General features: G+C 38.1%; 1 protein-coding gene across 8 annotated transcripts in view; it reads left to right on the top strand.

Moving 5' to 3' along the window:
• Nucleotides 1-3359: 3359 nt before the first annotated feature.
• lef1 (lymphoid enhancer-binding factor 1) overlaps nucleotides 3360-23194 on the top strand; it is an 83791-nt gene continuing 63956 nt past the window's right edge. For 5 of the 8 annotated variants that reach the window (XM_059029375.1, XM_059029395.1, XM_034033999.3 and 2 more), the window contains exons 1-3: nucleotides 3361-4511; nucleotides 6929-6989; nucleotides 8114-8244. In XM_059029375.1, the coding sequence (XP_058885358.1) occupies nucleotides 4302-4511; nucleotides 6929-6989; nucleotides 8114-8244 (402 nt within the window). In that variant the 5' untranslated portion in view covers nucleotides 3361-4301. Of the gene's footprint in view, nucleotides 4512-6928; nucleotides 6990-8113; nucleotides 8245-23194 lie in introns of all 8 variants that reach the window. The other 3 variants (XM_059029381.1, XM_059029386.1, XM_034034003.3) reach the window with 2 other exon arrangements.

The raw sequence follows: 23194 nt of genomic DNA on the forward strand, positions 1-23194 counted from the left end.
TTCCACGTTCTTGCCAAATTTAGTCATACAAAGGCAACCGAGAAAAAAAAAAAAAAAAAAAAAACAGAGGATGAAAGAGGCAGCCGACAGAACATCAGAGGGAGCCGCGGCTCCTCCTGTTACCCCACCTCCGTGCTTTATAAAGATCTGCCTCTTACTCCAAAGCTATTCTCACGCAATCACTCTACCACCAACTGCAGAAACGTTTTCCTTAAAACAGTCCCGACACAAAGGACTTCCAATGTGTTTTTTTTATTCCAATCCTACCTAATTTTACAGAAAGTCTGTGCAACTTTGTATTATTTATTAAGTTGTCATTTATTAAATGCCTTTTTTTACATTTATTTTAATAAATCGTATTTAACAAATCATTGTGAAAGAAAATCAAAACTTGCGGCGTGGATGTCCTTTGACATGAGAATTATTATTATTATTATTATTATTATTATTATTATTATTATTGTTATTATTAAATCTTAATTGTTCATTGTACTGTACCTCGGTGGCACGCAGTACCAGCATCCTGCATGGTGCTGGATGAGAACTGTCAATACCCCCATATTCTTAGGATTCAAATCAAAACCAAAACGCGCCGCATACGTGTTGTTTACACTTCATTTTTCATCTTCACTGCATTGCTTCAGTTTTTGTTATTAACTGTTATGCGGTGCTCAGATTTCTTATCGTGTGCACCTGTAATATTTTTTAAACGTGTGTTTTCTTTGTACCCAAATTGACTGTAAACCAACCGGGGGAAGTTTCGTTTCTTCATGTTAAAAAAAAAAAAGTTTTAAATCACATTATAGAACTATACCTCCCGTCAGACATTAACGTACGGTCTTGTGTTATTTATCTTCTTCAGACTTCCTTCCTTAACGTTATTTGATGTTGTTGTAACTCAGTAACTTCTGGGGTTTTTCTTGGTGTTTGAAGTTTTGGGCACCGGCAGCTTTGTGTAGTCTCCCCTCAATTTTGGCAAGAACTTGAGGCTTCCTGAGTTTATCCTCCTGTCATAAATCATTAGCCTCCCCCTCACTTTCTGCCTTTAAAACGTTTACCCAAATAAAGAAAGGGGGTGGAATTTGGTGCTGGTCTGGGAAATGATCCAGCCCACATTAAGGGGAACCGACAGATGCAGAAATCCTTAAAAGGGACATCTCTCTTTAATTAAACAAACTTTTTCTGGATATTGAAATAATTTGGCAGTAGAATTATATAATTATATATATATAATATATATATATATATATATATATATATATATATATATATATATATATATATTCCGCAGATAGTGATCAAGGTAGTTTGTCAGGAGTATACACACGCTTTTTAAATCCTTTAATTCGCTTTTTGTTTATATCCTGAGTAGTTTAGAGACTTATTATGGCGTAAGGAGAAATTGAGGCAAAATGCATATTGTTTGAGATGAGTAGACTAGCAAGGAGCCCACATATAATTATAAAACAAAAAAGGAAAAAAAATTCAGTATATAAATCATCTCTAAAATAAATACCTACTTTAGATTGAAAATATTCAGGACTATGCAAGTTGCACCGTTCAACAAAGTAAATGTTTGGAATGTAGCCTATAGCGTTAGTCATTCGTTTATACATTATACAACGATACTATAAATCATAAATAAATAACTAAAATACCCGATTGACTATTTTAAGTTTTAATTTATAATCGAACCATCGACGACCTCGAGTTTAGTGTTGTTACAAAAAAACGAAAACATTTTTTAACGGGATTTCTAAATAGATGCACCTTAAAACAATCCCAATATTGTGGTTTAGTTCATTTGAATTACCCCAATTTTCTACCATAAATGTGACAAACCTCTTCCACTGAAACGCCATTAGTCGTTATGAAAGGACTAAGCCTGGGCCCATGTTTACAAAGTATCGAAACTAATTGATAGGACATGACAAAACAATATCCTTTAATTTACCTAAATTAGGTCATTTTCCACCAATTGTTCCACCTACTGCACCCCACCCCTCCCTCTACTCCACGTGCTGAGCATATTGAGCTTCCACAGAAAATCGGGATTTAAGAAAATTAACCCCTAGCAGGCAACTGCAGACCCATTGCACGGGGAGCAGGCAAAAACAAGCAGCGGGCTGCACAACACACGTTGTATAATTATACAAAATAACATCTAATAACACACACACACAAACACATAATCATTATTGTTGCTGTTCATGAATTATGTTTTGTTTTAAATAGAATACTGAAATGCACAAATGGAAGTGCAACTCTTCATAGAGAGAGAGAGAGAGTCAAAAAATATCGTATATTATTGGGGTGACTGACTGAAATACATTCTGATGAATAAAGGTGTAACATTGTATTGGTGGCTAACGTATTTGCCTAGGAGAGGGCCAATCTCCTGCCGTTAATTACCGTTAAGTTCAGTGTGATATAATATATTACCTATAGTTCTGTTTCTCGGTTTGCATTAAACGCAATTATATTAATATGTGACAGTGTCTGTTACTACTAATACGACTACTACGACTACTACTACTACTAATAATACATTGTTTGGAGGAATTTATCCTCTAATTTGACAGTTATTTTGAAGTATTTTTTGCATTCAGTGAAATTATATTATACTGTTTTAGTCTGAAGTTAAAAATCTTCTAAAATGTTACACAAGTGTATAAAGACTGAGTTCCCGTGGTGGTGTATATAGATTTTAATTTATTCTGTGCATGTTTTCTATTAGATTTTTTTTATTTTGATCAAATTGAATATTACTGTTAAACAGTTACACTCAGACCCCAGGTTGTTGTGCTTCCGAACCCATCCTTGGCTTTTCAACTACATTTTGGTACTTTTTACATTGGCATCCCTTTAACAGACACTTGCATCTGAGTGTCATACCTGTTCAAATTAAAAGAAATCTCGAAACGTTTTAATGTATTTGGTATGTGGATGTGTTAAACTGTTTCCATTAAACACCAAATTTGGGACCCCCCCCCCCCCCCCAAAAAAAAAAAAACCCTTAAAGAAAGTAAAAGCTTGTAACAATTACTTAAAACGTCTTAAAATATCTTAAAATATCTTTAAAAAAATACCTTGGCTGTCCCAGAGAGGATGTTATTGACAGAGTTTTGGGTTCTGCAAATTTTTTTTCTTTTTTTGGCTCTATCTAGCACACCTTAGTAGCTTGAGAAATGTGGCTTGCCTTAAGAAGCACTTTTTAACCCGTTTTTCCCCTTACTGTTTCTTTTTTTTATTACGGTATTAAGTCTGTCTACAGACTGGTGTCACCCCCTCCCTTCCCTTATTTTATTATTTTTTTTACCCATTTGCTGTGTGTGTTGTATGTATAAATCTCCCTCTGCCCTTGCGCTCTCAGGAGTGTCAATCAGTGCAGTGTCAATCAGAGCGGCGGCTTCCCTTTCATCTTCACCCTCCTAGAGGGAGAGTTACATTTCAGACACATACAGAGAGGCACGCCAGTTCTGAAGTCAGTCTGCAACCAGCATTGATACAGAAAAACAGAAACTACCGTGTTCTTTCTTTTCTTAATTCGACATGTAAGCTTTTAGTACAAGTAAGGATACATTGTAAAATAATACAAAATATAAATTGGGGCTTGTTTTACTCTTTCTAAATTCAGAGTGGGGAAGAAGGAACACAAGAGTTGGGCACACGAGATACAAATATACAAATTCAGCAGGTCACACGTTTTCTTTTTTCTTTTTTTGTTTGTTTTTTCACCGCTATGATATTAAAAAGAACCTGCTGGATCAGAAAAAAATAAGAATTTTATTTCTGGAGCACCGAAGAGGACATTAATTTTTGTTTGGTTTTTAAATAATTGAATCACAACTGTACAGGGGAAGTTCGGCGTTCATTTTTCCACAACTACCGATTCATGACGTTTTACTCGTATATGAGGCACTCACAGGAGTTTTTATTAGGATTTTAAAATCCTCATAACTGAAGAGGAGTAAAAGAAGCAAAGTGACATACTGTTTAAGACTGGTAGGAAAGACATCGATATACAGCGATTTTATCTACAGCAGTATTGGGACTTTCTATTTCCAACCGTTCAAATAATTCGTAATAGTTGTAAAGTACGTCAAAACACAAAGAACTACTGCATGCTTGAACAGAACCGGCGTGTTTGTAGAGGGAAATATACACGCATATTTGAGGTTACTAATCTATACAAAGGACTGTGTGGATAGGGTTTTTTTGGACTCTTCCGGTTTCGTTTTGGAATTGAGGTACCAATATTTTTTTTTTCAAAAGGGTGGTTAGATTTATTTGAACTAAAAATGCCACAATTAGCTGGAGGAGGCGGCGGTGGAGGGGATCCAGAGCTCTGTGCAAATGATGAAATGATCCCCTTCAAAGACGAGGGGGACCCCCAAAAAGAGAAAATCTTTGCAGAAATCAGTCACTCCGAGGAAGAGGGAGATTTGGCTGATATTAAATCATCTCTGGTAAATGAGTCCGAGATAAACCCAAACAGCAACAACCATGAGGTAAGTACTATACGCTAATTTGACACTTAAAATGGTTTTGTAAATTTTATTTTTAAACAAGCACGCGGGTGTTTGTTATAAAGTGGGAGGTGTAAGGTTGAGTAAGGTGGTCGGGTGCAACATCAACCGAAGAGCTATGCTTAAATTAGCAGTTTCAACTTTTAGTAGTCTACTTCTCAGAGCCCATATTTTGTTTTCAAAATATAGTTTTTAATTTAGAAGATGCACCACTCAATACAAGCATGTGTGACACCCCAAGCAACGTCTATTTTTCCGGGCAGGTTTTTGTTTACAGTCTATAAATCTCACTTGCACAAACAGAAATTAAAATAGGTGTATGAGTCATCAGCATCTCTACAACCCACACGTTATCTCGAATGAAAAGGCATTGCACCGTGCTACATTATATTGTAACGGTGTTACCAGTGGACCTAGGCTTTGTGTTAGATTACTCCTAAAACTTAAAATAGCAACCATTAACTTGCATTAGCTACAGCTTAGTAAAGTGTAATATATTGTGTATTTTGTCACAGTAAGATTTAACAAACCAGGTAACCAAAGTTTTTTTTTTTTTTTTTTGCCTGTACAGGTAAAAAGCCACCTCATTTAGTAGCATCACTTGATACAAGGCTTACACAGGGAAGCATCTCTTGAGAAATTTGGAATGTTGTGTTATGCTGTTAAGACAGCCTGAAACAGGTACTGGGGTATGGATAGCCCTTGTGCTATAGTATAATTCAGCATGGGTGTTTACATGTGTAACCTTGACTGACCTATTAAGGTTTTTAATTAAGCAGTTCATAAACAAAACAGGACACAAATTAAAACAAGAATTAGTAAAGAACCAATGCTGTGGTTTGAGAGTAGTTTTTTTTCTCCCCACAATAATAAAACATTAATGACAAACTGGTGAAGTTCAGATGAACGGGTTATAGAAGCCAGCTTCCCTTTTCATTTAATTGTTATAAATTTGTAATCTCTACAACCTTCACATTATCTTTGTAGTTAAGGGATGCCCAAATCCACACTGCCAGGCTTCTGTTGCTTTGCTTGATCAATCACAAATGTTGCCTTTCTCCTTTTCCTGTTCGAAGGGGGAGATATGCTTTTATCTGTCACTTTATTTATTTATTTATTTATTTTTATTACTATTTGGTATTGATGTCATTACCAGTCTTTTTTAGAGTGACCTTAATGGCCAGTCACCAAGATGTTAATACTTAGTAAACAACAAAATATGGTCTCTTATTAACCTAAATGAGGGTGATAAAGCATTTGTTTCAATCTGTAAATGTGTGGTATATCTGTTACATTTTGTTTCAGGCATAAGTACGAAGCTGGTAACTAGGTATTTTATGGTAACTTGTTCAATATCACAAATGCAGTTTAAAATATGTATTTCTTATTTAAGCGCATCGTTCTGAATAAAATAAAAGCATTGGTTAAAAGCAGTTTTGAACAAAGGAGCAATTACGTGGGATTTGAATGTAATATTGGTGATTTATACACACTGTTTAGGTTAGGTTATTCACCTCATGATAGTTAAAGGATTACACAATGTGTGACTAATTGAAAAAAACATACAGCACCAGGTTTATGGTAAGATACATAGACTAAACAAAGATGACAAGATTTTTGCATCATCATAAATGAGCATTTTTACCCCAGGTCCCCTTTCCAATGTTAGGATTGTAAGTTTAACATTGTCTTGTTATGTTTAAACTGCCAGTAGATATCTATAAAACACTTTTTAAGGCCACACAATAACCACAAAATAATGTACCACATGTAGGGTTTCATAGTTTGTTCACTGTTTTCCATCGCTGTAATTAATGGTATTGGTTGTTTTTATCTGAACTGTGTACAATTGCTTAATTGTTTTACAGGAAAACAAAATAATTAGTAGCAGTAGATTAAGTTGAGATCGTGTTGAATTCAGTGCAGCAGCTGGAAAGTGCTTTTCATAACGAGAGCTGAAACTGCATGTTAAAGTACAGTAGCTGTAAGATGACCAAAATATATTTAAGGTTTCTGATTAAGTGAGGCTTAGGTGAGGAGTCTTTGTTAGAACTGCATTGGCCAATACTTACATGAATACCAATAAGTTAATAAGCTATAGATTCTTTCCTTTTGCATGGGATTCTTGGCTTGAAAGATCAGAAATAAGCCAATTCTTTTCTTTTGCTCGGAAATCACATTATCCAAATTTAAGAACCTCTGAGTTGCAATTTTTCATTTCGCCATGCTGGTTAATAATGATTTTGAACACGCAAGTCACCTCCTCATCCCCACTACCAACAAACAAAATGAAACTGATGTCTATTGCCAGTGAGGCTGCTGATTTCAGTTCTGCACAGTGTTTAGTTAACTCTGTATTCCACAGTTTAATGACATCCCTTTTCCCTCTGTGCATGCAGGCAGCTAGACAAGTACTGCAGGATTCATACCATGAAAAACACAGAGAACATTGTGATGATGGTAAGTATAGTGTTTCAAGTGCGTATACTGTCTGCTGACTGCAGTCTTTATCCAGTGCAGTAAGGCAATGGCTGATATGTACTACATGTATTATTTAAATAAGAACAAGGTATAGGTTTACTTTTCACACTGTGCCTTTCATTACATACAATACACACTTTAGGGGAGATAAAATGGATGAACAATGAACCCCAGCCCCCTATTGACATGATGGTGCCAAGTAGCAACCCTGGATGATTTTTTGACAACCTGGGATACAAACTGCAGTTATTTCTGACTGTGCTTCAGAGTAAGCCCCATTGCTCCTGTCTTTTATTTATTTGATCTTTTAAGCTTCTGTTTTTCCACAATTTGAGAGAGGGCAAAAGTGAAAGACCTGTTACGTTGCACCATATTATTTTATTTTTATTTTTTGCTACCTTGGAGGAGAAGTGTGCTTTAAATTTTAATATGAACAAGTCTTAAAATGTATTTCTTCAATTGCCTGTGCTGCTGAGCATTCAGTACACAATGAAGCAGACCCAACGTTAAAAGGTATTGCCATCAATCTTTCTGTGCTTCAAAGAAAGTATCAAAGAAATGTTTGGTCTCCAAAGTTGCCCTTACACGCCGGTCAGATTAGAAAGAAGGGAGAGCTAACCTTGTTTAATGCAAAGGGTTGTGGCAAGCAGTGGGGCATCCTTGTTCGACAGAATGGATGCCTATTCTTCCTAATTGCTTTTAATTAGCATGACTGGGCTGAATTGTTCTGTTGAAATAATATATTTTTCCTCTTTTAAAAGAAGGGGAGGTTGGCAGTGGCTGTTTGTAAACAATGTTGAGCAGTACATAAGTGAGAGCACACTTATTAGAAATAAAGTAAATGTACCCTTTTAATAGAAATAAAATAAATTTAAAAGTGGACTTTCATATTTCAACCTTTACCACACTATTCCAGAATGCTTAGTTTCTCACACTGGAATTTTAAAATTATTTTCTTGAAAAACAAAATTGACATTTAGTTCAGGATGCGAAAGAAATAGTGGCACCGAATCACATATTATGTAAAAAGACAAGAATGTTGACGGACTGTCAACGGTGTAGAGAAATCCAGTTTCTGAAGAAAGTCTTCATTTTGTTTGCAGGAAAGCATCAGGACAGCTTATACAACAAAGGACATCCTTACCCAGGCTATCCCGGTTACATCATGATGTCAAACATGAACAATGACTCTTACATGCCCAACGGCGCTCTGTCTCCTTCGATGGTCAGAACGGTAAGTGAAGAATGAGATTTTATTTCCTTCCAAATTCCGCAAGACATGAGTCACTGCAGAATCACCATGCTGATGGTATGAGGGGGCACACGATCAGCATTATGTTTTGTATTGGTGAAAACTTCCCGTTATGTATCTAAAACAAGGTTTTTTTTTTTGTTTTTTTTCCCTCACTAAATGTAGGTTGTCTAGTTGCTTCTGTCTCATTACTCCTGAGTTTGGCTCCAGAGTGCTGTACAATGCAAGCTAGTGGCGATTTTAAAATGTGGATGATGCACAGATTCAAAGACCCTTTTAATGATATTTTAATAAAGGCAAACTAAAGGGAGAAAATATACTGGATTATTTTAAAGTAAAGTTCTGTACTCGGTTTAGAGATTATTCGAACAGGAGTTTTATTTTTTCCATGTTTTTGTTTGCACATAAAACCACAATCGGTTGTTGTGTTTAGCTTGGTTTCTCAGCGTGACTGCTGCTGTTGTCCAGGGGGAATGTTTAATCAGATCTGCTTCCCCCTCCTGTAATCTTGTGAGCCCGTGTACGTAAATGTTTTAAAATACTGTTCTAGTCTGTGATGGTGAAGGGCTTTAACAGCATTTGACTCAAGTGGAAACCAAGATAATAGGTAGCAGAATCTTGTAATGGTCTGAGTTTTAGAGGGTTGGTATCTTATCAAATGGAGCTGTTTAAAATGCCAGGAGGTAAGAAGTAGCACTGACGATGCTTTTACAGTTAGTAAAACAAAGAAGTGGAAACCAAAGCTGACAGAAATAATGAGAACACATATGCTGGATAATTTGGTTGTATTTAAGATGGCACGTTTGTAACTAGAGCATTTCTTTGCATGTGCATTGCCATTAAAAAGGCTACAAAAATGTACTTTGTGCTTCTGAAATACAGATTTTTAGATATTTGTAAAATAAAAAGTGCACCATGTGATGGAAATACCCGGTGTGTGTGTGATGGTTTACTGAAATGAGAGTAGCTCGAATTATACAGAGGTATTTGACCTATTTTCCTCAAACGTTAAAGAAAGGAAATTCTTGTTCCAAGGTTTTGGAAACTGGATGTGTCAAGCTAACATTAATGTATTAAAATGTTGGGGCAACATTTAACCTCAGTCTTCTGTTTTGCAGAATAACCTTAATGTTATGCAACTGTAAAAAAAAAACAACTAACAGACAGTACAGTATTAATTTAAAAAAATAAAATAAAAAAAGAACTATTCTGTATGCATGATTTCTGATCCTTATTAAACAAAAGTATTGTGAGTGTGGTGCGGTGGCTATTTATTACAAGTTTAGTATCACAGTTGGCTTCATCTCTGTTAGTCTATATATATATATATATATATATATATATATATATATATATATATATATATATATATAATTAATTATGTTTCAATCCTAAAATTCAAGGTGATGCAAAACAAAAGTAACTCAGTTGGTCACTGTTCTGACTTAGAACTGAATTAGTAGAAATTGTTATTTTAACCCCCTTTTTGTTGGTTTTGTAGCAAACCAAATCCAAAAAGCTGTCCTAACTTTCTGTTGTGTGGTCTGGGTTACTAATCATAAAAAGCAAATGTGTTTTGAATCATTATGGAAAGAGAGAGGACAATCCAGATATCCCTTTGCTTGTTTCAGTTTGGGTTCTCCGACTATTCTTTTTTTTTTTTTTTTTTTGGAGGCCACACTGGCATTTCTTTTGAAAAAATTCTGGCTCTTTAAAGTATTTTAGTAGTTAACCCTGTGGTCAGTTTTTTGAGTTGAAATCTACATGGTGAAATGTTTAAGCTGAAAGCTATGTAAACCCAACATTGCATTAAAACATACTTGAATATCGTCTGCTGCTTCACTTCCTGACTTTTTGTTTGGACAAGCTTTTTTAAAAAGCCCTGTACCATAAATGTAGATAAATACAATCTTCACTCGCCATAGAGGGAAGGTAGATGCTGTGTTCAGTTTTTGTCCCTGATCTGTAGATTGGGACATCAGTGCTGTCACCTTTCATTTGGTGCAACATTTAATGAAAATAAAAAATAAAAATACACTGCAGCGGTCTAAAAAGAATGATTAAATTACTGGATAAACTGGAAACTGAGAGATTATTCATGTAGTGCAGAGTTTTAGGAAAGGCCTGGCTCACTCAGAAACTTTGTGTCAAACAGGACTCAAATATATTGTTGCCTTAGGATTGGATTCATGGCTGTTGCATTGGTTTCGATAGTTTTTAATGTTTCAGATTAATTTCATTATTCCTTCCGTACCTCCCCAACTACTGTCACAAGTACAAGGGCATGTGTTTTAATATATAGTGTTAATGCCAGCGCTGGGGTCTCCCATTTAATTGCTGACAATCTCCTCTAAAGAGCAATGCATTCAATCTGGCAGCCAGCCGCTGTGCTGAAATCAGATACAAATGCCCATTCCATCAGGTTAGGGAAGACATGGGGATCAAACTTCTGCAAAGAAAAGCCATGCCGGGGCTCCCGAGTGGCGCATGCAGTGAAGGCGCTTCCAGGGGGCGGCGCTCAATTGGCCGAACGCCACCCGGGGGGAGGGAGGGTTAGGTCGGTCAGGGTGTCCTCGGCTCACCGCGCACCAGCGACCCCTGTAGTCTGGCCGGGCACATGCGGGCTTGCCTGTAAGCTGCCCGAGAGCTGCGTTGTCCTCCGACGCTGTAGCTCTTGGGTGGCTGCATGGTGAATCCGCAGTGTGAAAAAAAGCGGTCGGCTGACGGCACACACTTCGGAGGACAGCGTGTGTTCGTCTTCGCCCTCCCGAGTAAGCGCACGGGTGGTAGCGGTGAGCTGAGTATAATAAAATAATTGGCGATTCCAAATTGGGAGAAAATAATCAAAATAATTGGCAATGACTAAATTAAAAAAAAAAAAGCCATGCCTCTGGGTCTCGTCTAGCTCCACTGCAGCATTGCTCAACACTTGTATGACAACTGTGTCTTTTTATTTAGTTAAGACTGGTAAAGCTGCTTATTTCAGATGTACAGCTATGGCCACAAGTTTTGCTTCATAAAGTCAAATGAAACCTGCTGAATAATGTTACGTTAACATATATTGAATATACTTAATAAAAAACTTAAAGAATCTAACATGAAATACTGTACTACTATTATGGCTTTCAGTAGACTTTTGTGATATCATTTTGTAGCTTCTTTGATAACATGATGTTATGTTCATTTATTTATTTATTTATTTATTTATTTTTTATAGTTTGTCTAGGTCATGCAAAACATTTGGCCATAGCTGTATACTTTGAATGGAAAGATTGACAGTTATGTTAGATGAAGATGTTCATATTTTACTCTTCTGGGATAAAACATGTTGTGAAATTAGTATCTTTAGGCATTTGGAGTGTGTAGTCTTATGCAACATATTACAGTAGGAAAAAGCCAAGAATGAGAGTAATTTGGCAACTTTAGTTTCCCCTCCTATTTTCTTAGATCCCAGGGAATAGGCCTCACTCTGAACAAAACCATGCCATGTGCCCCGAGTTGTGCCCTGTTTGTTCCACTTTCTCCATATGCTCTCTGAGTATGATTAGGCACGGTGGCAGATAGGTCTTATCTTCATGTCTAGTGCAGGTTTGCTTCATTTTTTTGTGTTTGTGTTACAGAACCCCTGCAGCGTGAATAAGAAACCCTTTACGTATCTTTGTTGTATTAGAAGTTGTCTGTGTCACGACTGTATTCCAACATAATCCTGATTTGTTTTTATATTTTTATTTAATTGGATATAAATCAACTAGTGGGGCCTTGTTTGTCTTTGTGTACAGTCTGGTGGGTGAGAAAAGCCGTGCTGAAAACCTTTGAAACTGACAACTCAAGATTGATGATAAAGCTAAAGTAACACGTTTCTTGTGAACACTGTAGGTGTTGTGTATATTTTACACCAAAAAAGCGAACCAAACATGTACTACAACATGAGCAAAAGTTTACTAATATATACAGGTTGGTGCCACTATTACTTTAGTGACACTACAGTAACAGTATAGTATTCCATGTAACTTGCATGGTTTTCACATGGGTGCATTGAAACAGTTAATGTAGCACTTCAAAGGGGCTTCAGTTTGTGTGGTTATGTAACTCTCTAGCCTCTTATCAGCTGAACTACAAGACTGGGAGCCCCAGTAATTATTAAATGAAAGCTCTGCATCTCTAATCATGTTGTTTTTAATGACGTACAGCTGCTATTCAGTTGCGTAAGATCCCATGTTCCCACGCCCCCTACCCACCTTTGCTCGCTTGCTCACTCACTTTGCCTTACCCACAGCCTCATGTGGTAAGCAGTTACCCATTCGTGCCACTTCTGCCTTTTGCTCGCTTACCTGTGTTCTCTTCCAACTGTCAGCCCAGCCCGCCCAGCCTTTCCTCCCTGCAGCCCACGCTGATCAGATAGCAGGCTGAGGTTGGAAAGAACAGTTGAGATCGCCTGGGAGATGAATGAGCCCCTCTGCGAGAGGTGCGAAGTTGGCCATTTACATGCCGCTGTCCTCTTGCATAACAAAGCAACTGCTAGGCCACATCTGTTTTCTCTGGTGAGAAAGAAAGGCGTCAGGTGATGTTACTCAATACTATACAATTTCTGAACCATGGTGCCCTAGCTCACACAGTGCTATGTGGGTAGTGGTATAGTGCAGTTTTGAAATGTGATTCTCCTGGTTAGGATTAGACATAGACTGGCCTTTAGTCACCACACTTGTAATATTATATCTTATGTCTCATGTTTTAATACAGTGAAAACTGAACTACCAAATGTATTATAAAACTAATGTTGTTGTTGTTGTTGTTGAAGTATGCTGCATAGACAGTATAGTGTGGAAATAACAATGTATACAGCTATTTTGGATGCCTAAAAGGTAACGTGTAAGATTGCAGTGTTTTTATAATGCATATCAGTGTTTTGAGAGAATATGAATTTTCACAAAATATAAACCAAACCTTCCAAAATAGCATTCCACTTGAATAGTATTCTATTGTTAGGCTAGCCCATTTAGCAATAATGGCAGTGATATGAATTAAGACATCCAAATGAGATTATAAGGCAGACTGTGCTGGGGCCCTGTGAATAGCCACATTTTTTCATAGAGTGGGGAGTGCTGTGTTTTTTAGTGTAGTAGCCCATGACTGCTTTTGGGCTTGTAAATATACCCTTGTTTAGGAAGGCTGAAGCACCTGCCAAAGGTTTTACAAAGTTGAAGTGCAGTGTTAATTTGATCCCCCATTCCCCCAACCTCCCTCTATTTATATTGCTTTTGCTAGCGGGAACATATTTATACCATTAGTCATGGTGCTGGTAGTTTTTAATAGTAAAGTTAGATATGTTTTGCATTGAACACAACAGTTGTCTGTCTGTCTGTCTGTCTGTATGTGTGTGTGTGCGCACACACACACACACGCACACAAACACACTCTAAAGGCTCTCAATTGCCCCACAAAGACTGCATTACCTAATTGAATTCAGTTCTTGGAAGTTAAGAGTTCTATCTAAAAATGTGGTTTCCTTGTAATTTCGATTTTTGTTTTGGAGGTCTTTGCTGGTGGCACTGCCGTTTTATAGACACTTATGCTGAGGCACTTTCTCCTTTGTGAACATTAAACGTGTGCAGGTGTTGTTCCTCTTTTTATGAGCAAGTGAGTAGCGGTGTGTAAAATATCTACCTAAACATAGCTATAGTATTGCATTGCATTGCACTGCACTGCGCTGTGTTTAGAATTGCTCTGCAGGCCTTGCACTTTTGGTTTGTGATGCAACCCCTCTGAGCTGCAGCAATGAAACCGCATACCAGCTCTCTCGTCTTCTCTGAGGTTTTGGGGTGGATAGAGCATGTGGAGAATGCAAGCGTGCAGGTAGCTGAGTGGGCTGGAGAAGTCAAAGCAACAGCTAAACCACAACAGCACCTGGTGTGCAGCAGTGCTCCACGCCTGACCTGCTCTGCTGAAGGAGGGGGAGGGGGCTTGTTTGTCTTTGTATGGAGTGCGGTCTGGTGGGTTAGGATGGGGGTGGGTGGGGTGGCGGCACCAGAGGGCAGCTGGGTTTACCCAAACAACCCTTCTTCAGACGAGTTTCAGGTAACATTCTTTACAGTCTGTTTTCTTGCTACTTGTTTTGTCTGCTTTTGTGATGGTCACGCCCACCGGTTAACTCTCAGTAGGAGCCTAATAAAAAGTTCAATAATGTGCTTTCTGTTTTTTTTTTGTTTTGTTTTTTTTGTTTTACTATTACACTATTAATTGTTAGTCCATTGGGGGTGGGGGACCTGAATTGGACACAAGCTGCCAAGGAATTTGGTGTTTCCCGTTCTGGTGAGTTTCTTCACCATTCTGTTAATGTGCCTGTCTTGTATATTGCTGCTGTATTTAACATGTGTAGGGGTGCTGTGTTTAATTTAGTTTGACAGTTAAGTTTATTAACATTAGTTTGTCTGTTACTTTACATACACTTGCCTATTGCTTTTTCTTTTACATGTTCAGTTTATTACATATGCTGATGGACATGACAAGTAATATTTTTATTTATTTATTTATTGATTCATATCGTGTCTGGTGGCTAACGTCTTAGAGAACACTTTGGCTATTAGAACACTTCGCTTGCTTTCCGAAGTGTGTTCTCTTAGCTGAAGACTACTGTATTGAGGAGAATAATAGTAATTTAATATAGCGCCTTTCACAATAAAAAGTGCTTCACATGAATAAAAACACTGACATATTAATAAAAGAATGCAAGAACACATGCAGAACTGTTACTATACAGTGTCATCAAAACATAGAACAGTAAAACAAGGCAGAGAATAAAATGAACATAATTTTAGCATAAAAATGCTTCATTATAAAAGTGTGTGTTTAATCTTGTTTTAAAAGCAGTGACACTTGGTGTTTTCCTTACAGAGCTGTTTGTACATTTTTTATATGTTGGTCGTGGTATTTTTAATGTACCTTCATGTACAAACTGCTGAATCTCTTTTAAAATAACAAATATCAGAGGGTAAATAGGTCAGTCTTGTATGCACTTTGACACGTTTATTTATTAGACAACGTTATAACGTTAAATCAGCACCACTAGAATCAGTCTACTCTGCCCAATGATGTGAATTTCTTGGATCAGTCCCTTTGTCTTTTCAAAACTATGTCCTAGTTTATCCTCTGTCTCCGTCGGTAACTTTTTAACCCTCCCAATTATCACAATGTCTAGAGACTGCTGCTGAACACTCTTCTAAATCTACCATTTCTAACAGAACGATGGGGAGGGGCTAGTTCACTCATTTGATGATGAGGATTAGGGCTGTTCGGGTCACACTGTCTTCTCTCCTTTTATTATTATTTATTTCTTAGCAGACACCTTTATCCAGGGCGACTTACAATTGTTACAAGATATCACATTATTTTTACATACAATTACCCATTTATACAGTTGGGTGTTTACCGGAGCAATCTAGGTAAAGTACCTTGCTCAAGGGTACAGCAGCAGCGTCCCTCACCTGGGATTGAACCCACGACCCTCCGGTCAAGAGTCCAGAGCCGTAACCACTACGCCACACTGCTGCCCTCCTTCCCAGGCTTTTGAAGCTGCAGATCCAGAGCAGACCCTTTCCTTCCTCATTTACAGTGGCATGACACATGAATGTCTGGTTGATTGATGTCCAGTTGCATGTTTTTAAAGCGGTATATCAAGCAGTCTTCATCATCACCCACTGACTGCATAAACCTCCCCAAAATAATATATATATTTTTTCCAATAATTTAAATGGGAACTAATTCATTTTTCACTGTAGGACACATCTGCATACTTAATATGCACTATGTATCTCTTAGTTGGTTACTAATTGGTTAATTTCATGCTCTGTCTTTTTTTTTTTTTTAATGCATTTTGTGTTTCTAAGGTAACGGAGCTTGTGCTAATTGGGCCTCTACTTAAAACCTTTACTACCCGCACTCTCACCTCCTTTTTTTTTTTTTTTTTTTGTCCAATCAATAAGGCAGTAATTGATTCCATCCCAGAGGAGTATCTCTGTTTATTAACTGTCATAGAACATACACTCTTGTAGGGTATATTTGTCTCATACAAGGATGTTAAAGACTCCTTGAGGGATCTGTTGTGTACCTTTATAGATGAGCCATAAGTTAATGATTTATGGAAATATTAGATTTTTACTTAATTTCTTTACTTCTGCACCACAGCTCTTGTCTGTGCATGCCTGTTAACCTGTTACCTAAGATTTTGATGTAGCCTTTGAACATATTGTATGCTTTGTTAGTATCCAAACAAAAATATAGGTAGGAAGAGAGTATACTGTGTAAATTATATTTTTTGTAGGCTGCGGATTACTATAATTCAGTTACAGTATCACTGCTTTTGAGAAATGTCATGTAGCAAGTTTTCTTTGGTTAGGGTCTGTTTTTATATTTTATATTATATTTTTTACATCTGTCAGTTGGCAGAACAAAATGGGCTGCTTTGAAACTTTTTCAATAAACAAATTATGTGCATCCAACTGACCTGTTAAAACAGTGTTTAAGGAAGGAGGCATGTTGTACTGTGTAAAATGAGCACTCATTTGAAGAAGAGCAACAGTTGTCTCGCTGCAGTGTCTGGCCTGTCGCTGTGTGTGGTTTGTTTTATACAGTCAGCTGGTGACAGACCCACCTCCCCACAACTCCTAGTGTTAGCTTTATTTTTGCCTGTTGGTCTGTCCTACAGTGTTTGTTACAACAGTGTGTTTGTGTTCACACGTCCCTTTTTTTTTTAAAATCAATGAATTGCTGAGAGAAATGCAATTGTACTGCACTATAAAACACTGAAACTGATCTTATGTACCTGCATTATGAATTAACATTTCTCTAATAAATTAATGTGTGTGTGTGTGAATATTCTTAATTAACAAGCCTCCATTTTCCATTTTGTTTATGCATTTTTGTAAATCCTACAGGATTTATCATGGGTAAAATAGAGCTTTAATATGGTTTATCATATTTTTACAGCCTCCGGGCTTGCAGAGGGAAAGAAGAAAAAGAGGGCCTGCATAATTATCAATTCATTTTGTGTGGTCTGGGCTATTTAAAAAAAAAAAAAAAGAAAAAAAAAAAAAGAAAAAAGCTCTCTGTTCTTTTGCATGTATGAAAAAACATGGTTTTAATTTTTGGGAAACTAATACAAGTTTGCTTTTCCTTTCATATCGTTGTTTTGAATTAAAAGCAAATGCTGCTCTTTTTGTCTTTGAACTGCCCAATTATGGAGTTGTGAAAATAGAAATCAGCTTGTAGCTTCGCCCCCACCCCTCTCTTAGTTCTCTCTCTCTCTCACTCTGTTGTTTTGAAAATCCAGGGATTGCTGATGTCAGTCAATACTAAAAGCATTAAGAATGCTGGCAAAATGCAATACAGCTGCAATCCAACATGATGCTGGAAATGGGGTTGAAAACCATAAAGGCTTTCCGTATTCCCAGGGCGCACAACTGCTCGCGGCCTTGGCTTTGATCTCTTCAAAGCCTCCTGCCTCCTCCTAGCTAGAGAGACTTGGCTGGCGCTTGCTAGTGCTGGAAAAAAAAGCAGGGGGAGGTGGGCTGAGGTCTCTTTCAGGCAGAAATCAATCACTGCGCAGAAACAATTATGTGTAATTCAACCAGCATGAAAACAGGCCAAGATTATGGGCTTTGTTACCTGAGTGACTGCAGCAGGAGAGAGAGAGACGAGGGGGGGGGGGGGGCACACCACGTCTCAATGAGGATAATAGATACAGGAATGGGCCGACAAAGGGAAGGCAGGGGGGTCTGGGTGTGATGACAAACGCTGGTCATGCTGTCCAGCAGAGCAGATAACGAGGTTACAATTGAGTGATTATGCTTGCATATGTAACCATATATTTTTTTTTTTTAACAAGCTAGAGAACCCCAGCAAGCTGATAGCTGTCTCTGTTGAAAAATTTCTAGTGCTGTGTTACATCCATCCTCCACCTTTTTTATGCCATATTCCATTGTCCTGTCCTCCATGTACAGTGCCTTGCGAAAGTATTCGGCCCCCTTGAACTTTGCGACCTTTTGCCACATTTCAGGCTTCAAACATAAAGATATGAAACTGTAATTTTTTGTGAAGAATCAACAACAAGTGGGACACAATCATGAAGTGGAACGAAATTTATTGGATATTTCAAACTTTTTTAACAAATAAAAAACTGAAAAATTGGGCGTGCAAAATTATTCAGCCCCTTTACTTTCAGTGCAGCAAACTCTCTCCAGAAGTTCAGTGAGGATCTCTGAATGATCCAATGTTGACCTAAATGACTAATGATGATAAATAGAATCCACCTGTGTGTAATCAAGTCTCCGTATAAATGCACCTGCACTGTGATAGTCTCAGAGGTCCGTTTAAAGCGCAGAGAGCATCATGAAGAACAAGGAACACACCAGGCAGGTCCGAGATACTGTTGTGGAGAAGTTTAAAGCCAGATTTGGATACAAAAAGATTTCCCAAGCTTTAAACATCCCAAGGAGCACTGTGCAAGTGATAATATTGAAATGGAAGGAGTATCAGACCACTGCAAATCTACCAAGACCTGGCCGTCCCTCTAAACTTTCAGATCATACAAGGAGAAGACTGACCAGAGATGCAGCCAAGAGGCCCATGATCACTCTGGATGAACTGCAGAGATCTACAGCTATGGTGGGAGACTCTGTCCATAGGACAACAATCAGTCGTATACTGCACAAATCTGGCCTTTATAGAAGAGTGGCAAGAAGAAAGCCATTTCTTAAAGATATCCATAAAAAGTGTCGTTTACAGTTTGCCACAAGCCACCTGGGAGACACACCAAACATGTGGAAGAAGGTGCTCTGGTCAGATGAAACCAAAATCGAACTTTTTGGCAACAATGCAAAACGTTATTTTTGGCGTAAAAGCAACACAGCTCATCACCCTGAACACACCATCCCCACTGTCAAACATGGTGGTGGCAGCATCATGGTTTGGGCCTGCTTTTCTTCAGCAGGGACAGGGAAGATGGTTAAAATTGATGGGAAGATGGATGGAGCCAAATACAGGACCATTCTGGAAGAAAACCTGATGGAGTCTGCAAAAGACCTGAGACTGGGACGGAGATTTGTCTTCCAACAAGACAATGATCCAAAACATAAAGCAAAATCTACAATGGAATGGTTCACAAATAAACATATCCAGGTGTTAGAATGGCCAAGTCAAAGTCCAGACCTGAATCCAATCGAGAATCTGTGGAAAGAACTGAAAACTGCTGTTCACAAATGCTCTCCATCCAACCTCACTGAGCTCGAGCTGTTTTGCAAGGAGGAATGGGCAAAAATTTCAGTCTCTCGATGTGCAAAACTGATAGAGACATACCCCAAGCGACTTACAGCTGTAATTGCAGCAAAAGGTGGCGCTACAAAGTATTAACTTAAGGGGGCTGAATAATTTTGCACGCCCAATTTTTCAGTTTTTTATTTGTTAAAAAAGTTTGAAATATCCAATAAATTTCGTTCCACTTCATGATTGTGTCCCACTTGTTGTTGATTCTTCACAAAAAATTACAGTTTCATATCTTTGTTTGAAGCCTGAAATGTGGCAAAAGGTCGCAAAGTTCAAGGGGGCCGAATACTTTCGCAAGGCACTGTATATGCATGACACATACTTGAGAAATATCGTACAGTTATGCACAATATTTTTTGATGGTAGCCATAAAACACTTTCATGATCTCTGGTGGTAAGCGGGATTGATTGGGCCTGGTCAGGACTTGTGGCCCTAGTAGCAATAGCGTACAGTTGTCACTTGCCTATGAATTTTATCGGATGTTAACAAATTTTATAAATGCAGCACAGGCATTGAAATACATTGGCAGTCCAGCTGTGCTTGTGTTTGTGTAGCTAAAGTGCTAATTTCTTAAATGCATTCCCCCCACAATCCTAGTCCCAGGCAATAATTTGTATAATTGTGTTAGCCTGCTGCATTACTTGGGAGAAGCAACAGCCTGAAAATATATAATATATATATATATATATAAACATTTTTAATTCTCAGCGCGTGATCTCATGTGTATTATAATAGGTAAGAAGCACGTTTTTGGCACTTACATCATTTGAGCTTTTGCATGTACTGTATATTTCTGGATAGTTTTATGGTTTAATATTTTATGCAACATGGTGACAGTACTGTGCATTCTGAAAGTGATATGCTGAGTTAGTGTATTCTCAAACTGAAAATAGGAATAAAGGAAAACAATTTGGACGCTAACCTTTATTTTGATGGAAGAAATAAATCAAAACAAATACAGTACGACCTATGGTCCAGTGGCCTTTATTGAGGGAGTGAAGTTCAGTGCATAAAATAATAATGCTAAAATCATCATCCTCCTCTTCAGCCTTTTTCAATCCACTGCTGGATGAAGGCCTCCCCAAGATTCTTCCACAAAAGCCTGTCTGCTGCGTCCCTCATCCATGTTGCTCCAGCGTGTTTCCTAATTTTCATCTTGCCATCTTCCTGGAGGTCTTCTTCTGGGTCACTATATCTCTTGGGATCCAGTCTAGTATCTCCTTAGTCCAGCGATGAGCTTTTCTTCTTGCTATATGTCTGGCCCACTGCCATATTAGCAAAAAAAAAAAAAAAAGCTAAAAATAAACTAGGTTATATCTGTATCCTTAAAATCTCTCTATCTCCTTCAGCTTCTGGAGCCAACCTCCAGTTTGTATTATTTGCCTACTTCATTAATTCAGTTGCCTACCATTTCTGTCAACCCTGTCCGCCACTATCTAGTCACAAGTAATAATGCCTGCAACAGGTTAATTTAGGAAATCTGCTCAAAACTTAAGAGCCTGCATAAATAATTGTGACTGACATAATTTTACTCTGAGACTATACAGAACAAAAGCCATTACATCTGTGGACCAAAGAGAGAGCGTTCTATGATGATGTATTATTTTAGACTGGGAATTTGAAACACAAAAGTTTTAGGAATTCTACCCCAAAAATTAGGTTAATCTTTATTTATATTGTACAGTATTCCAGCAATAACTACTGATTCACCCCTGCCTCACCCAAAGAGGACTCTTCCATCACAGACTAGTTTCATGAGATTAAAAAAAATAAAAAAAGGATAAAATGAACCAGTTACAGAAAGCTTTGGGACTCTATCGATGTTATTACTTTGAGCCCAGGTGAGCCTTTTATGCTGCCTAAGCTTAGACATCAGAGGAGCGTGCGCTACTTTGATTTACAGATCTTCAAACAGGAAGTCAAAACAGAAAATCAATGTCCAGTCCCTGTGTGCAGTTTTCTCCGAGATGAAAGGGAGAAATAAAGGCACACTAAAACTGATAGGAGGAGCCAAGCAAACGAGACAGAGTCGCAGTGGACATAGGTGTTTGTGTGCGTGTCTGAAAGTGCAGTGTACAGAGACGATCTTCTCCAACTGTGAGCCAACGTCAGGAGTTGCCTCCGATATGAAAGTTTCCAGGGTTTCCATCTCATTTCAACCTTGCATCAGACTGCTCCAGGCTAGCCTGCAGCCGCTTTCTTCCTTAAACCTTTCAACGTTTTTCTCTTCAGCATTTTGAATTCAAAGCACGCAGGAGTCCTTTGATAACTGCTGAAGAAAGACTAAAGATTTTATTTTGGTTTTATTCCCTCGTCCACCCCTCCTCTTGTTTATAATAAAGGCAGGGTCTGGAGCAAAGATAATATGGGAACCTATGATCTAGTAGATGGTGTGTTCTCTCTTCTTTAAGTTTTAAAACTGATTTTGATGATGATTGTGATTCTCTTGAGTCTCATTGCCGCTGTGATAATAAGCTTTATTATCATACAAATCAATTCAAATATTAATTTGATTGCTGTAAATAAACAGCTTATGTCAACTTTGCTGTTAAGTACACAAAGAGCTTTATTTTATTTTTATTTTTTTTGGGGGGGGGGGATGAGCAGGGCTGAGGAGGGCTCTTCTCATATGTGGCTGTTCCTAAAGAAGAACTGAAATCGTGCCCCATCTATTCAAGGTTGCTTTACGGCTCTCCGGATCTCTTTACGGATATATTAAGGGCCTGGCTTGCTGAGAATGGCAGCGCCCCAGAGCCCCTCTGCTTGCCAAGCATCACCAGGCCCTCCTGTTTCTGCAGATCACTCAAGTCACCTGCCAGACATCACAGGACGCTGCGCACAGAACTGTTGCATGTATTTCCTTAGTTTTAAAAACCAGACCTCCAGTATAAGAATGAAATCAATAAAAGCAGTAGAGGATTGTCTACAGGCTACATGGCACATGCAGTAGAATGTGGAAAATGCATTCACACAGCCTAGGATTATTACCAGTAGCTAAATAAGGCACCCGGGTAGGCAGACAATGGTATCAGGTACAGCCTGTCTTTCTTTTCATTCATTTCAGAATATTACATTTTAAACTGGGTTGTAGATTTTTTTTTGGTTAACTTTTTCTTTCAAGAAATGCATCCTGTTTTATTGTTTTATTATATTTAACTACGTAAGCAGTGATGTTTGCATGGTTCATTGTTGGTTACAAAACAGAATTCAACTGCACCGCGGTGAGAAATTGGCATCTTGCACTGCCTTGTTTTGGTGGCTCAGTAGACTGGTTAGCAAAAAGCCGTCATCATCTCCAACCACTTGCCAATTGTGTAGGGCACGCAGACTAGAAAGAGGGAAATGGAATACTGCTTGTACTGTAATTTCCTGATGGTTGCATTCAAGATCCTACAAGCATGGGGGCATGTACAATTTGGGTACTAGCCTCTTCAGTCAGGTCTTTTCCTTGCTAGTCGGTGCTCCATGGCGCATTAGTTAATAAGGTGGTTGTTGGTAAGTCGCAGCACATATTGTTTGTCTCCGCAGCAGTTCTTTAGTGATAAATTAGAACTGGATTTAATCAAACATGTTTCACTGTGCACAGTCATTTGTTAGTAAGAGATTAAGCTCAGT

This window comes from Acipenser ruthenus, chromosome 1 (genome assembly GCF_902713425.1).
Source record: "Acipenser ruthenus chromosome 1, fAciRut3.2 maternal haplotype, whole genome shotgun sequence".
Taxonomy (NCBI): Eukaryota; Metazoa; Chordata; class Actinopteri; order Acipenseriformes; family Acipenseridae; genus Acipenser; species Acipenser ruthenus.